At 31.2% G+C, this 17,297-nt stretch overlaps 1 protein-coding gene across 3 annotated transcripts in view; it reads left to right on the top strand.

The window, feature by feature from the left end:
* Positions 1 to 7,773, top strand: part of LOC140991780 (protein NRT1/ PTR FAMILY 3.1-like) — a 14,173-nt gene extending 6,400 nt beyond the window's left edge. For 2 of the 3 annotated variants that reach the window (XM_073461941.1, XM_073461943.1), the window contains 2 exons: positions 4,122 to 4,681; positions 5,068 to 6,116. In XM_073461941.1, coding sequence (XP_073318042.1) covers positions 4,122 to 4,681; positions 5,068 to 6,004 — 1,497 coding nt within the window. In that variant the 3' untranslated portion in view covers positions 6,005 to 6,116. Of the gene's footprint in view, positions 1 to 4,121; positions 4,682 to 5,067; positions 6,117 to 7,687 lie in introns of those variants that run through there. The other variant, XM_073461942.1, reaches the window with a different exon arrangement.
* Positions 7,774 to 17,297: the final 9,524 nt, after the last annotated feature.

Raw genomic sequence — 17,297 nt, 5'->3', positions numbered from 1 at the left:
AAAAAAATTATGATGCATTTTATTAGTTAATGAATATTGCAATACAAAGTAATGGATAAACAACAAATACAAGCATTCGTAAAAATAAAGAAAACACATGAGGAGGATATTCTCCGATAAGTACAAGATTCGTGAGTATTATAACCAAAATAATTAAAAATAACTTTGTGAAAGCCATCTTCTTTTTTCTTCAAAAATTTGATGAAGAATAATTTTAGAGAAGAAGAGAAAGTTGGAGTGATTGAATGTGTTTGTGAGATCATATTTATAGGGCAAAAACTAGCCGTTTTGTTACCGTTTATGACCGTTTGTGTACAAGAAAATAAATGTATGTATTTGTATAATTTTATGGTAATAATATGGTGTATATAATATTAGTAATGTTTTAAATAATTATGTATATCATATCACAATATTATAATGAGGTGTCATAAGATATTTTGTTTAAAAACCTTATAGACTTTTATACTTGTCGTATTCCTTACCGAGAGTGTGGGATGTCGTCTTAACATCCTCCCAGGATTTATATAACAAGTTTTTTGAAAAATTTATTTTTATTATTTATAATAACATTATATTATATAGTAAATATATAAACAATAAAATAAATATTCTTACTTTTGTTACCTTTTTCTTCTGTTTGGAGCTTGGAAAAATATGGAGGACTTTTAGAGCTTCGTGCTGATAACTTGTTGTGAAAAAGTAAAAATTTACGGTAAAAAGTAAAAATCTCAAACTCTCAAAATTATCACACTACACACTTTATAATATTTTTCTCTCAACTCAATTGTGATTTTCTTCACAAATGAGAGATCTATTTATATAAAATTTTTACAAAATAATCCAAAAATAAATTACATCATTACCTTCATCATCACACACAAATTTCAATATTCAACACCTAATTTTACCTAATTTTCAAATTTCAAATATTCAACATTCAAATATTCAATACACACATTTTAAATATTATTTTTCAACACAATAAATTGATTTAAGTAATAATTAAATAAACAGTTATTCAATCATTTAGTGATTTCACTTATGATTCATTATGTATTATGATAATCTTTTAGATAATAATGTTTTTAAAATTAAAATTTCTATTATTATATATTTTGTTATCCAATTTTCAATTGCGTTCTAAACATAATACAAAGTATGATTATATTAGCATTATTCTATTACGACATCATCATATATAATATATTGATTTGTTATCTTGTTTGTTCTTGTCAACCTATTAATTAATTTCTCGTTATATATGATGAAATTACATACATAAAAAACAATTTTTTCTCTCTTCCACATATTAATTAATTTATCATTATATATGATGAATTTATATATATAAAAACTATTTTTAACATTTCAAAACAACAACATTGTTATTTAATATTACTCACTTATTAAATTAACTAAGTTATGTTTATCAATTCATTGTGCATTATTACTATGTTTGCAACTTAATAGAGCATATGTGAAGACATAGGGTGATCACCCCAACAATTAATATTTGTGTTTAAATTATTATTAGTAATTAAAATTACTTTGTGCTCGATGAAATTATTTAATTAGTGAGAATATATAAATTTGATTTAGAGAAATGATTTCTAGAATGTAAAATAACATCCATACCATATTTGTCAGTGCAATAATTGTTTATGAAATGTAGAACAATCGAAATATGACGTTTGAGTTGTTTTACGATTTTAAAAGATTTTAGTTAACGTTGCATCGTTACCCCGGTTATAACTTTTAGTAAAACGGCAAGTGTGTGATCCTAAAATTGGTATATATATAAGAGCCAAAGTCATGAGATCGATGCTCATAGATTGCAATTAATGTAATTACTGACATTGTTAGAGTGCAATAATTGTCCTTGTTGGATACATCGATCGAATCATGACGATTGAGCTACTATACCATTTAAAATATTTGAGTTGCACCATTACCATAAGCTATAGTTTTGGTAAAACGACAAATGTCTGATCCTACAATTGGTATCAAAGCCAATGTCATAAGTTCGATTCTCATTTATTGCAAAGAGCGCAATTGATGAGGTACAATAATTGTGCATGCTGGATAGAGCAATCAAAACATGAATCTTGAGCTATTGTACGTTTTAAAAGATTTGAGTTAACGTTTAAGCGTTGCTATCATAACTTATAACTTTTGATAAAGCGATAAACGCTCTATCCTATAATATTTATTCCTATCATAACTCAATTAATTTTACATTAATTTAAGTTAATAATAAATTTTGAATTTGAAATTTTTCTTAAATACATTAAGTCAAACAATTGATGAAAATTATTCAAGAAAACTTTCTTTGACAAAATGTTTCACTAAACAAAATAAATTATTTAATTTAATTTTTTATTTTTTTCAAACCATGCATCATAAATTCTAAATTATAATTGAAAATTTTGAAATCTCTCATCATTTTTCTCTATCAATTCTCATTTTTTTTGTAATATTTGACATTATTAACTACTTTAAAAGTGTTTTTATATCTGTTATGGCAATTTTAACTATTATGTAGACTTATAAATGCAGCAAAATTAATTAAAAATAAAGTGAGAATTGCTTAATTGTTTTTTGTTATATTCGACATTATTCAAAACAATAAATATTGTTTTGCTATTTATTAATTTTTAATGATTATATATATTTTGTGTGTGATATATATATATTCTAAAATAGTTTTTGAATTATGTGAATATATGCATATTTTTTCATATTTTATGATGTTATGACTTAAATTTTTAAAAAACATTTAGTAACACTTTAAATATTAATATTTGTACCTAAAAATTACGAGGTGTCCCATTAGTTTTTTTAAAGGAAGAAAATATCGTTATATTTTGGACTTTTCCGATGATGAATTATTTTCAATTTTTTTTGCCTCCCTAATAAAATATATATCTACATCCCTTATCTTGAAAGGGTTTTTTCCTAATGTATTTTCTGCTCTTGAAATTTCATATATTTTCTCATAAATTTTATTTCAAGTAATTATATCAATAATTTTAAAATTAATATATACATCATATCTATTTTAATTACTCCATTTTTCCTCATTATACTTCAAAATTCAGGTATATATTTTTTCTCATTAACAATTAATTAATATACTTAATTATGATCCTATTGAAAAATAGATATAATATAATATGTGGAGAAACCGAGTGAGACTTCAAAAAAACAAGAAAAATAAAATGGATTTAGACTCAAAGCATGAACGACTCAAATAAACAAAATAGGAAGATCACAGGAAAAAACACGCAAGCATCAAAGAGATTAATCAAAATCAAATCCGACGACGAAAAGAAACATAAAAATTAGATATGATGATATGATTGCTGAATTTAATCGAATAAAGAAGCAGGAAAAATAAATAAAAATATGAAAAAGATACTGAAAAATTCGAAAATCATGCAAGAAAAAGATTGAAGAAACTAAACTATGGTTGTTTAAAATGATAAATAAACTGTGAAATAATATTTGTTATTGAATAATTTGTGAAAAATTATGTTTCTACATGCGTTTGTAAATTTATGATCAATATTCATAATGTACTCAAGTTCTCACGTGCTTTGCTACTAGCGCGCACGCACACACACTCACACACACACACACACATATATATATATACACACACATACTAGCACACACACACACACACATATATATATACCACGAGTTTAGAGATTCAATCTATGGCTGTCTTTGCCATCCCAACTTTGTGTACGTCACACATGGCTTGTCTAGTGTGATATATTTGGTCAACGTGGTTTGAAAATTATTGCGTCTACACTTTGAGTTTATCCAGAGTACACCAAAAATAGTGACGGCAGGTTCTTAAATTGTTTTTTTTTAAAAAAACATACGTACATATATATTTAATTATGCATTCAAAAATATTTTTTTATTTATTGTTCGGGAAAATATTTATTTTAGAAATAAAACAGTCAAATCTCCCAATTGTTCGTACAATACATCTCATTACCATCATACCATGTAGTGTCATATGACATCCGTATCCATGCAATATATATACAAGCAAAGTACCAACAAAAGTAGATCAAATAAAACCGAAATGAAATGCTTTGTAACAGGGAATGGCTACCCTCACGGTTTCGGCAGTCCTGCCTCAGCTACGGCCGCCGCCATGCCCTGCTCAGGTTGACTGCAAGGAGGCCTCCGGCCAACAGCTATGGATTCTGTACATTTCCCTTCTTTTAATGTCATTAGGTGCCGGTGGGATGAGGCCTTGTGTGGTCATGTTTGCTGCCGACCAATTCGACATGTCTAAATCCAAAGTAGAATCCAGGAGCTGGAATTTCTTCAACTGGTATTACTTCTGCATGGGAGTAGCCACTTTTCTTGCTCTGACAGTTGTAGTTTACATCCAAGATAACATCGGCTGGGGTTGGGGCCTCGGGATTCCGACAATCGCCATGGCGTTTTCTGTTGTAGCTTTCATTCTCGGCTCCTCCTTATACCGAAAAATAAAACCAGCCGGGAGTCCATTCGTTAGGCTTACACAGGTAATCGTTGCTGCTGTGAGGAAACGTAAGGCCATTGCACCAGATAACCCAAATGCCCTATACGAAAACAGAGATTTGGATGCCGGTATATCGACCACCGGGAGGCTCCTCTACTCGAATCAGTTCAAGTAAGATGCTAAATTATAAGTTCAATTTTGTTTAGACTATATATAAAATGTTATTGTTGGGCTCTCTTTCATTTACTCGAGGTATGACACATTGACAACCCTTAATCCTTATACTCACCTCCCTCAGCCTATGCCATGGATCATAATCCTCTTTGTATTTGATAAAATTTGTTTTGGTCGGTTAATTCAACAATTCCGGCCCAACGCATCTTGACTATTAATTACAGAAGTAAATTCCCCGGTCGATCTATGACTCACAGGTGGGGTTTAATTTGTTGAATTTGAATGCCATCGAGCTTTTGAGCTTGAAATTTCTAGCAAAGGCTGCCGGAAATTTCAGTACTTTGACAAGAAGGGTTGCCTATATCTTGCTTCTTTATGTACAGGTGGTTCGATCGTGCTGCTGTTGTATCCGAATCCGACACGAAAGGGCCGAACCAGCCGAATTTATGGAGACTAGCAACAGTCCAAAGAGTTGAAGAGCTCAAATCCATAATCAGAATGATGCCTGTTTGGTCAGCTTACATACTTCTAGTAGCTGCACAGTCCCACCAGGTCAGCTTCACCATTCAACAAGCTCGAACCATGAACCGACGTTTATCTCCCTCGTTTCAAATCCCACCAGCCAGCATGTCCATATTCAGCTCCCTGACTTTTTTAATCGGCATCCCCCTATACGAGCATCTATTCGTACCCTTCTCTCGAAAATTTACGAAGAACCCAGTAGGAATCACATACCTTCAAAGAATGGGTATTGGATTCGTGATCAACATATTCGCCACTGTTGCCTCAGCACTAGTCGAGATTAGGCGAAAACAAGCTGCATTAGACAACAATCTTCTCGATAAACCAGCAGCAATAATCCCCATCAGTGTCTTCTTGTTGCTCCCACAATACTGCCTCCACGGATTAGCCGAAATTTTCTACGCCGTAGGCCACATGGAATTTCTCTACGACCAATCCCCGGAAAGCATGAGAAGTACTGCGTCTGCATTAAACTGGATAGGAATAGGATTCGGGAACTACGTTAGCACCCTAATGGTAGCTTTAGTTCACAAGTACTCGGGACCAAGCGCGAACTGGCTACCAGATAGGAATCTTAACAGGGGACGGTTGGAGAATTACTACTGGCTTGTGACGGGGATACAGGTGGTTAATTCGATATATTACGTGCTGTGTGCCTGGTTTTACAAGTATAAACCGATAGAAGAGATGACTGATCAAATCAAAGGAACAGATGAAGATCTTGAGTCTGATAATGGTAGAAAATCAATCCCCAATGGAGATAAAGAAATGGAGCTGGCGAGAAATTATCTAGACTAGACATGTTTTCAAGTTACCGCAGATTCGTAGTTTTTGTGGGAAATTCATGTAATAAGTAGAGGGATTCTTGATTATTCAAGTGTCATTTTTAAGAAGCCAATTTCAAGATTCAGTTACCAGTTACTATGCATTATGATCCCATTTAATTTTTTTTTGACATATATACTTTTCATTATTTAAAATATTAAATTAACTACTAATATTCTCATCAGAGACCATCTAACTTAAAATTTGAAAAATTTCCTAAAATCAGACCCATCCCCAATCCAGTCCCGAAAATTCCTGACCCGAATTGTACAGCAGTATTATAACCACTCCTAGAGAAACAATCCTAAAACTTACTTTTATTGTCATGGTTTTTTCATAAGAGTTTAAGGGGTTTGTTTACTTTTGAACATAGTTCATTTGCTTTTCTTATTCGGACACTGCTATATTGCTAAACTGTGATTCGTTGAGAGTTAGACATAAGGCTTAAACAAGAATTACTTGCATCACGTGCACCATCGGACCAAACCAGATCTCAAAAATATGTTTCTTCTCCTTTCGTTTGTAAGACATGGTCTGACTCTGAGATAAACCACTCAATATATCTCAATGTCAAAAGTACAACAATCTAAAGAATATTTATGCTGGATTTCATGTCATTCTCCACTCCTTCTATCCTTTTATCAATTATCAAGTTAAGTTTGATATCCCAGTGGAGATCATTGTCCATTTTAGTTTGTCTTTTACAATTATTAAGTGAGCAAATTCATATATACCTTGTATTCTTTGATCTATCATTTGTGTGTTTGCTGGGTGTAGTTGCTTGAATTATGTTCGTAAATAAGATAAACAAATTCTAATATTTCTTTTCAAACGAGGCTTGTGGATGCTTAAAATTTTGGATTTGAATTTGGAAGTAGAATTGGATTTAGAAATCCATAGATTTAAAATTTCATCTTGTGTTGGTTTGAAATTTAAAAATTCTATTTATAATTCATTTCTTGTTTATATAAAACAAGATTTGAATTTGAAAATTTTACTAAAATAATCTTAATTATCTTTTATATAAATCAATATTTAAAACATATTATTCACAATATTATTAAAAAACTGAAAAATTAAAATTAATTTTATCATATATTTCTCTATATTATTTCAATTACATATTTGTGTTACATAAACAACATAAACTCTTATATAATTAATAATTAATTAACTACTGTTAATGAACACAAAATGAATTATTAAAATAAAATAATCAAATATAACATATAAATATTCAAATTTAAATTCTACGAAATAAATTATTTTAAAACTAAATATTCAACAATATCCTAATTTTATAAATAAAAAATAAAATATTATTGAATAAAGAATTATTAAATATTCATAACAACTATAAGAATAAATTTTAATAATAAAATATGCAACATAAAAAATAAATAAATTTATCATTTAATCTAACCATGACATATAAAGATGATAGAAAGATAATAATTAAATTTTTTTTGTTATGGATATTTTTTTAGGTTTATTCAAATCTAATTCTGATCAATTTTGAGAATATTTGTTTATACACAATGAAATACAGTTAAACTACTTAAAATCCAATTACATTTTTAAAATTAAAACTAACCAAAAGATTAAAACCAAGATTTACAAATTTAAATCCCTACAAATCTTTGCTTCCAAACATAGGATTAGGATTTGATTTCGAAGTTGGTAGAGAGAGAAAAAACAAAAGAAGAAAAAACAAAAGAAGAGAGAGAAAGTATGTATTTTTTTGGGGAAGTTGGTGAAAAATCACCAATCAAAACATTTATTTTGGTTCACTTTCTACCCACAAAATTGTAGTACTATGTCATACAAATTGTGGTACATTTCATGTAGAAATGTGGTACACTTCATGTGAAAAAGAGGTACTAAAAAAGTACCCAGGGACTGAAAACAAAAAAAAACGACGGCTGGGGAGTGAAGTCCAATTTCCCTTATTTTTTTTGGACTCGAGGATAGAAAAGAAAATGATGAATTTTCCTCCTATCACGTGTCTATTTCCTCAATTTTGAGAGGAAAATATTTGAAGTGTGGAGAATAACTTTTTCACTTGGTTTCCTTTCTTTTATTTCCCTTGAGAACTCCTAAATACAATCATTTTTAACTTTTTCCTTTCAAATCTCTTCTTTTTTCTCCATTTTGAACTCTCAGACGAAGCCTATATGTGAAGTTCATTGTGATGATAAGCATATTCTCTCTTATGTGTTAGGTCATAATGTTTATTGAGTAGGTCTTTTGTGAGACGGTCTCACGAATCTTTATCTGTGAGACGAGTCAACCATACTGATATTCACAATAAAAAGTAATATTCTTAACATAAAAAATAATACTTTTAATGAATGACCCAAATAAGATATATGTCTCACAAAATACGACTCGTGAGACCGTCTTACACAAATTTTTGCCATGTTTATTTATGAATTCCGCAATTTTCTCTCGTTAGCTTATTATGGATCATCGAGTATTATTTATTAATATTTAAATTGTTAAACGACTAAACACAAAAAATTTTATGAGACTAAAAATTTGTCCGGATTTTCGAATCAATCCGACCTATAAAAAAATTATAGAAGAAATCTCCTTTAATAGTTTAATAATACTTATCTTCCCTCCCATTCTTGAGAAATTTACTATAAAAATCTATAGAAATGGTAAATAAAAATATTCCCGTACACAATCAACTTTTAAAATTGTCTATGATCGAAGAACAATATGTTTGAAACATTGGTCGGTTATATTGTGGCTAAATTCATCGTACAAGAACCAGTGCCTAGCAGTGGATATTCAACGGTTTGGCTCTTTGGAGTCGATGATTTCTGATCAAGAGTGTAGATAAACTAGTATCCCACTGCGAGCGCCAACTTAATTTATGTTAGGGAGACTTGGAGCTTCGTAAGGAGACATTACTTGGTTATTAACTCAATATGGGACAAGTCATATTTGAGACATCTCACTTACCTTTACAACTTCTCGATCTTCCTCTTCTTCTCTTTTCATTTATCCAACTAATTTTTCAATTTTTTCTCTGATCCCAGATTGAAAAACTTCTTAATTACATATAATCTTGGTAGAGCATACATAAATCTACCGGAACTGAGCGTAGCAGCATCCTCAAACGCCTGCATGAATTCCCCACCCGTGGTTCCATCTCCGCCCAGACAACCTGGATCAACATTAAACGCAAGTTTACAGATGTAATCAAACGCAAATCTTTCAAGAATGTATTGTGCATCCAGAACCCTATCCTCCTCAGCGGCCGTTTCAAGAATCGGGATAAAACGACTCTGCAACTCCACAGTTACATTTTCCATGACGAAATTCCGGAGGGATTTCGTATTAAACTCAGAGCTCGCCGTTTTGCGCTGAATCCTCCATAATTCCCCATCCCTGTTGAAGATTCCACCTCCAAGGAAATCTTCGAGAAGGGTCCTGAAGCGCTCGCCTTTCGGGTAGTTATCAAAGTTGGATTTCAGCATGTGCTCGACTAGTTGCGGGTTGGCATGGATGACGCCGTTAACTTTCCCGGGACGGCGGAGTTGGTGGGGCAGTTGGACAATACTTCGGTGCTCCAGTCTAGGAAGCGGTGGTGGTTGCGGAGGAAATCCGGCAGAGAACCGACGATCGGGTAGCTTATGAATCCGTATGTTATTTTCTTGGATTTCTCATGGAAAAAGAATATGTACAAGTAGAGTGAAATCAAGAAGATGAAGAGGGAGAGAAAATGGATTACCATATCTGCGGATAGAGCTGGAGATGGGAGCGTACGGGTTGATATGATTACCAGCTCCAGAAAGCCGACAATATTGGAGTAATATTTTGGGATTTTATCTGGAAACTATGCTCTTCACACATCATTTGTGTTTTCATATATTAAATATATAATTATCAATACTAGTTACTATCAACATGCGATGCGTGTGTACAATTTTTTTATTATTATAGATATATTAAAGTGAAATTTGACAAATTATGGAGGGATTAAATTGATATTTGAATTGTTGAAATAAAAATAAAAGTGTGTGTTGAAATTTAAAAAAAAAACAAAAAACAAAAATGAAATATTAATATCATATAAGGATAAAATTAGAAAAAAAAATTTGGTGTCTAGGTAGTTATTATCATGTTCTCACACTTAATGTAGTAGTATAGATATAGTATACTATGTTTACAAAAAATCAATATATAATATACTTGTTGATTCATAAATCATAGTCATTTATTCATATTTTATAATTGAATGATGATTATAATTCATTAAATTAGTACATGTATTATATAATGAGTGGATTATATATTACTGATGTAAATAACATATCATGAGCAAAACTTTGAAACCATATTTAAGGAAAATACAAAAACTTCGGCCTCAACTCAATTTAGTTGAAAAAATATTATTTTATATTAATTTTTTATATAAATATAGATCAGATTAACTCGTTTCATGAATATAAATTTATAAAACCATATCACAAAATACGTATTCGTGAAATTAATAATAAAATCTTAATTTTAAGGTGAAAAAAACTTATTTTTCACAATATAATTTCTAATTACTGTTTTTCCGCTTACCATATCACATGCTAACCAAACACAATAATTTTTAGAACTTTACAATACTTCACATGCTATTCAAAAGTTGGAGTTGGTGAAACATGTGAGAATTTTATTAACAGTGAAGAGTTACATTCTTTATCAATATTTTTTTCTATTAATATTTTTTCGGATGAATATGTCATTTGTCTTGTGTAATTTATGTCTAACTTAACTTATATGTTATTACGTTAATCCGATGACACTCAAGAGTAACGACTTCAAATTCTATTGTAATAAAAAATATAACAAAAATGAATATATTTATCATACTACATAATTAATCAAATTATACATTTTTTATATTAAATTTACAGTTAAAATTTGTTCATAAGAAACAAAACCAAGAATATATGATATTCCTGGTAAAACCTTTAAAAATATAACCAAAAAATATATATCACGGATTAGACGCTGTTACATATATGATACATGAAGATTTTGGATCTCAATCAACGGAGTTAAATAATGTCATATAAATAAATCGAGTATTAAATCTAAGGTGTAAACGAATCGAATTGAGACGAATATTAGTAAAATTTTAAAACCCGAATTCAGCTCGAATCAAGTATATTCAAGTTTAAGCTCGATTCGAAACTCTGTTATTTTTAAAATTTTAGCTTGAGTTAGGCAAAAAATGAAGTTTGATTTCGAGTTTGGCCCGAAATCTTCAAACATATTAAAATTATTCGAACTTTTTCAAGAACAAATGTTCGAAAACTCGAAATATCTGAAATGTATATGTAATTACATTATATTAATAAAATATTAAGGTTCGCGAGTGGCTTGCGAACTATTGAACTAAATAATTTTGACTCGGATACGACTCGAAAAAAATTCGAACATGTTCGAGTATGATAAATTCGAAGACAAATCAAATATTTATAGAGTCTTCTCGAAAAGCTCGAGAATCGACTCGATTAATTAAACAACCAATTGGAATTCGAATTTAATTGTTGATCTTAATTCTGTATAAAACATCTAAAAATCAAAATAATCACAAAATATAACTTGAGTTATTTATTTAAGAATATGCTTCTTGTGAGACCTGTTGACCCGGTCAATATTTGGAGTAAAATATGATATTTTTGACATAAAAATTAATATTTTTTCATGGTTCGATCTGGTAGGAGGTCTATTTTTAAAAATTGAAAAGTGAGACAGTCTCATAGAGTTTTGTGTTTATTTAAATACCCATTAGTGAGTGAATTGTGGTATTGTTAAAACGAGCTGGCGAGCGGATCGACCCATAATCCTCTGCATGCTGCCATTAGGTGTGATGGGGGCGGAAAGATCTGCACTTTGGCGGGTGGAGATTTTTCCAACCTAATCCACCTATTTTATATGCGGGCAGGCCGACCCAGTGGAAATTTTCAATTTTTCTGTTGAATTTGATGGGGAGGGACGGGCCAACCAGCAACCCACCTCAACCTGCCATTAGGTGTGTCTGAATTTTATCAACTCAACTCACATATTTTATTTGATAGACATGTCACGCCCCGATACGGGTTTGGTCGACACCGGCGTTGCTCTCAAATTTACATTCGATAACAACAAGTCTCAGAAGTACAGAATTTCATAAACCATTCTTTTATTCATAATACTGAATATTCATTGCCTGATACAACTCAAATAATAATGTTTTACAGCGGAAATGTAAAACCAGAAAATACAATGTCTGAACAGATGCCGCGGAATATAAAATATAAATCAGAACTGAGAACAACGATCTTCATCACCAGCCCCAGAACTGGATATGCTCCTCTTCTTCTAACATTTCTTCAGTATTCTTATCTGAGATGGGTTTGGTGGGTGAGTGATATGGTTGTCACTCAGTAAGCAGGGGCGGGAATAACTCTCAGTTTTCAAACACCATTTTTACAGAAACAATAATACAATAATATACAGAAAACTCTTATTTTCATAACAGGATTCAGAATTCAGAAATCACAGGTTTCAGAACAGAAATCAGAATTAGTAAGCACTGAGCACGTTAGTTAATTTCATGGCTAATGTCACGCTCCGAGTCCGGGCCCGCGCCTGCGTGACTGCACAATGGGCCCCTATAGCAACTACTTCGTATTCGTCCTCGCTTTACGAAAATGATTAATTCAAGTTGCTATAGAAGTCCATTGTAAGCCATTATAAACTCATTTTAAATATTTGATTTTTCAGATGTGGGACAACGGTATCACAGATAAACTGATAACACTCCCCTATATGTTCTCTCCTCTGAGGGGTGATGCCAGAATCAGAAATCAGAATTCAAATATGTTCAGAATATATATTCCTACCATTAGTACACTAGGGAGTTTCAGTGCTTCAAAATCATATATAAGAAATCAAACATTCAGAAATTGTGCTTTAAAACAGAAATTATAATACTGATTTCAAGATATTTATACGTAAGTCCACTTACAGTAATTTGCTAGAGTTTCGGTTGAATTCTACTGGAAATCTGGTTGTTCTTGCTACTGGTTTCTATTGCTTGAAAATCAGCACTCTCTTAGCTCGAAAATTCAAGTAATAATCTCAAGATTTGTGTAACACCATTTCAGAAATTTGAGGTGCTATTTATAGGAAAAAATTCTCACTGTTAGTCTCCCCATTAATGACCATAATCTGACATTAACAGCCTTTATTCCTTGTTTAAATGTTTCAGTTACAAGTCATAAGCTGAATCAGTAACTGTCTGCTGGAATCTCGCACTACTGAACTCTTCTGCTGCTGGATTATATATGTTGTCTGCTGCTGGATTATATCTGATAAAAAAATACTAGCTTCTGAAATATTAGTTGTAACGACCATGGGCTATCCCGATCTTGGGCTCCCTCAAGGGGCCTTTTCCCTCACCAGCTTTCTCATGCGCCATTACTCATAGGACATCTCCAGCCCAGGCACTGGAGCTTGTACCTCCCCAGGATTGGAACCCAAGACCTCCTGGACATATAGATCTTGGCAGCAACCCTGGTACCAATTGAGCGCCTTTTATTGTAACGACCATGGACTATCCTGATCTTGGGCTCCCTCAAGGGGCCTTTTCCCTCACGGGCTTTCCCATGCGCCATTACTCATAGGACATCTCAAGCCCAGGGACTGGAGCTTGTACCTCCCCAGGATTGGAACCCAAGACCTCCTGGACATATAGATCTTGGCAGCAACCCTTGTACCAATTGAGCTAAGGGAGCCCAAGATCAGGATAGCCCATGGTCGTTACATTAGTTGCTGCTGGAATTCTTAGCTTCTGCTGAACTTTTTGTCTTGCTGCTGAATTTTGCTATCTGCTGCAAAAATGCTAGCTACTGCTGGAAAGTCAGGTTCTCACAGGACATGCCGACACGACGAGTTTAACTCATTTTTACATCTCTTGTTAATTGGAAGTAGTTAGAAATTCGAACAAAATACCATGACCAACCTTTCAAATACCAACTTTACAAAAAATATAAAAATAATAATTATTATAATTATCTTAGCTTGAAAAATACTGGTTGAATACAAAAAGTTAATCGTTGGAGTGACATTAATTTATTATGTGATACATGGAAGAATGCTGGAAACCAGCATCATCTTTTGCGATGAGAAGAATTTAGTCAAAATTAGCATAATTAATTTACAAAAGATATTAGCTACAGACTCGAATTTTGTATCAAATCTGTAAGAATTTTGAACCATATATTGCACGTCAATGGACGAATTACCAACAAAGAGAAAGGAAATTTTATTTCTAAAACTATAAATTTACACTTCTTCTAACTAAGTAAAAGTGGTTATATAATCGGTAGGTTTTCTAGTAGCACACTTTTTCCTCTGCCTTCATTTTCTTCTGTGGCTGCTATTTCTCTTATTACATTTATGAGACTGTCTCACGAGTTAATTTTACGATACAGATCTTCAATCTGATTCGATCAAGGACGGGGCCACCCCAAAAGAGCCTGATTTCAATTTTTTTATTAGTATATATATGTACATATAATTTTAGTCCACTTCAACATTTTGATTCGACCACAAAATAATTATTGAAAGTAAATCAGTCAATTAACTCTTCTACAAATTGAGTTATATTTCGTATTGTGCATAAAAAATCGAACTTTACCTATGAACATGACCGATCCATGACAACTTCTGGAAAAATATATTATTTAAGTTTCCTGATATTTTCGGTGTAATTTAATTTTTTAAAGCAGTTTCCTTTACATAAGTTCTTGAAATAGAATCTCTATTTGTGAGTTTTGCTCATATATATATGTTCAAACACAAGGCAAAAAAAAAAAAAAAGAAATTGCATTCAGTATTTCTTTGTCATTGCAATTGGATTTTATTATTTTGTTGATTAATTATTCTAGTTCATTTTTTACCTGTTAAATAAAAATAACCAGAATCTTACTTAGTAACGTCAAGAGTTGGGCTCAGATACTAAGTGAAAGTAATTTGTTTGACATAATGGTAAGGATTGGGTGTATCAGATATAAATGTTGTCTCATATATTAAAATACACTGTGATGACATGCAGCGGAATGTTATAAAAACACAAATAAATAACTTTTAAAGTAACACGTAAATAATTATGCAAAAGTGAACACACTTGTGTGTTATGTCTTAGGTTAAAATAATCACTAGAAAGGAAATCGAGTTTACAAAACCAATAATAATGAAGAAACAAAACTATATTCCATGACAAGTCAACGAAGTAAATTGCATCATATAATATCAATAATAAAAATAACTAAAACATAATAATTTCAATCTGCGTGACTGAAATTCGGAGCAACAAAACAATTCTTCAATCAACATTTTGTATTGATGTTTGACACGCCAAGACAACACAGTGAAATGCTTCGTCTTAATGAGTTCTTCAGAATATCAGCTTTTTTCTCTCGTATATCGCTCTTGTCGCTTTTTTTTTTGTACAACAATTATTCTTCAATATATATAGACTTGTATCAACGTCTTGATAGGATTCATTGAATAGATTTCTACAAGATAAGAAATGTAGTCTTTCATTAAGAAACAAATTATTTTAAACATTAAATATCAAATCTAAAATTTAATAAATCACTATTCTAAAAAAACAAAACTCTCATACAAAATCTTATCAAAAAGGAAAAAAAAAATAATTTTAAAGAATTGTATGTTACAATATAAATCACATTTCATTTCTATCTCGTTCTAGAGTTTGGACTATCTTCTCATGTTAAGACAACTCCAATATTATTCCACACAATAATCAGTTGTCGAAGTCAATGTTGACCTATAATACTTCTCATTCGAATTTCCTATTCTTTACAATTTTAAAACTGCCCAGCTTGTTTTTTTGTGCACATGCATGGCGATGCGTACATACAACATAATGATAGAAAATACTTATATTTCAAATTCTTCAATTAATTTACTAAATACTATTGATACTAAACTGATAACAAAGTTAATTATATCTATTTTATGCCACATTTGGAGTAACGAGTGGGGTTATAAACCAACAACACTTGAACGGATATCGGATATATGGATGTTAATCGAGCCATATCGTTTGATTTATATAACGTATAGCGACAAAACGCATGAATTTCAAATTCATTAACGAACTTAATTTTACTGATATTAAACACTAATTGAATATACTGATATCTAAGTTATCAACCTTATATATTTAAAGATATATAACATAAGAAACAAAATATTTACGTTTCAAATTCTTAAATAAATTTACAAAATGGTACTGTGTTAATATACACCTATCTCTCGGAGCACATAATAGAAAGAAATCACAAACTACAAATTTTTTATTTATTTAATTTTTTGAGTGGACCAAAAAAAAACTACAATTAAAGAAATAAATACTTGCAATTTTTTTTTATGTCTATATTAAATAAATATTGCTCACTTCCCTAATTTCCCACATTTGGATTTACTTAAACCACAAATATTTCATCCATCCATTTGAAGTTATTGTGTTTTCTCTTAAATTTTGGGATGAATTTGTGTAACATACACTTGGAATAGCATGAATACACTGGCTAAAAATCAAGTACCATAAAATTTCAATGTACAAAATATGTTTGGATAGTGCTAAATTTAATCCTTGAATCCCATAATGTACACCTGCAATCTTTAGGATAGACACCAATTTTTGTCCCTTCTCCAAACAAAAGTCAAAATTTATGAGACTTAACGTTTATTAAGTAACAAGGGATAAGAAAATTGCGTTAACTTAGTTGTAAACTTATGCTATACATGGTAACAAGCATGATGACATGCAGTCGACTATTTTAATTTTCCTACAACAAAAGTTGGCCTTTTACTTTAGTATTATTCTATTTTGGCACAATGCAATCCGATTTCATGCAAATGGGATTGTGAAATCCATCTTGTATAAATTTGCAAGTGAATTCCTCTTGAAAAACCACTTTCTTTTGGCAATAATTAAAAAATTAATTACTTCTAGCAATATAGTTTATCCATGGAGTCCCCTAATGCCATTGCTTGTAACAAAGCCTTGTCTGATGTCTCGAGCAAAAGTGGTGAAGAAATGGATCATTCTTTGGTTGTTGGTGAAGCCAAGTCTAATGTTTCGGGCAAGAAATCTGAAGAGAAGGTGGGAGTTTCTTCTGTCCCTGGTGGATGTAGTATTCAAGGGGCTAATGATTGTAATGAGTTAAATCCTGAA

Source organism: Primulina huaijiensis, chromosome 13 (assembly GCF_012295235.1).
Source record: "Primulina huaijiensis isolate GDHJ02 chromosome 13, ASM1229523v2, whole genome shotgun sequence".
NCBI classification, from domain to species: domain Eukaryota; kingdom Viridiplantae; phylum Streptophyta; class Magnoliopsida; order Lamiales; family Gesneriaceae; genus Primulina; species Primulina huaijiensis.
Note: the sequence above shows the minus strand (reverse complement) of the source record. Positions and strands in the feature narration are given on the sequence as shown.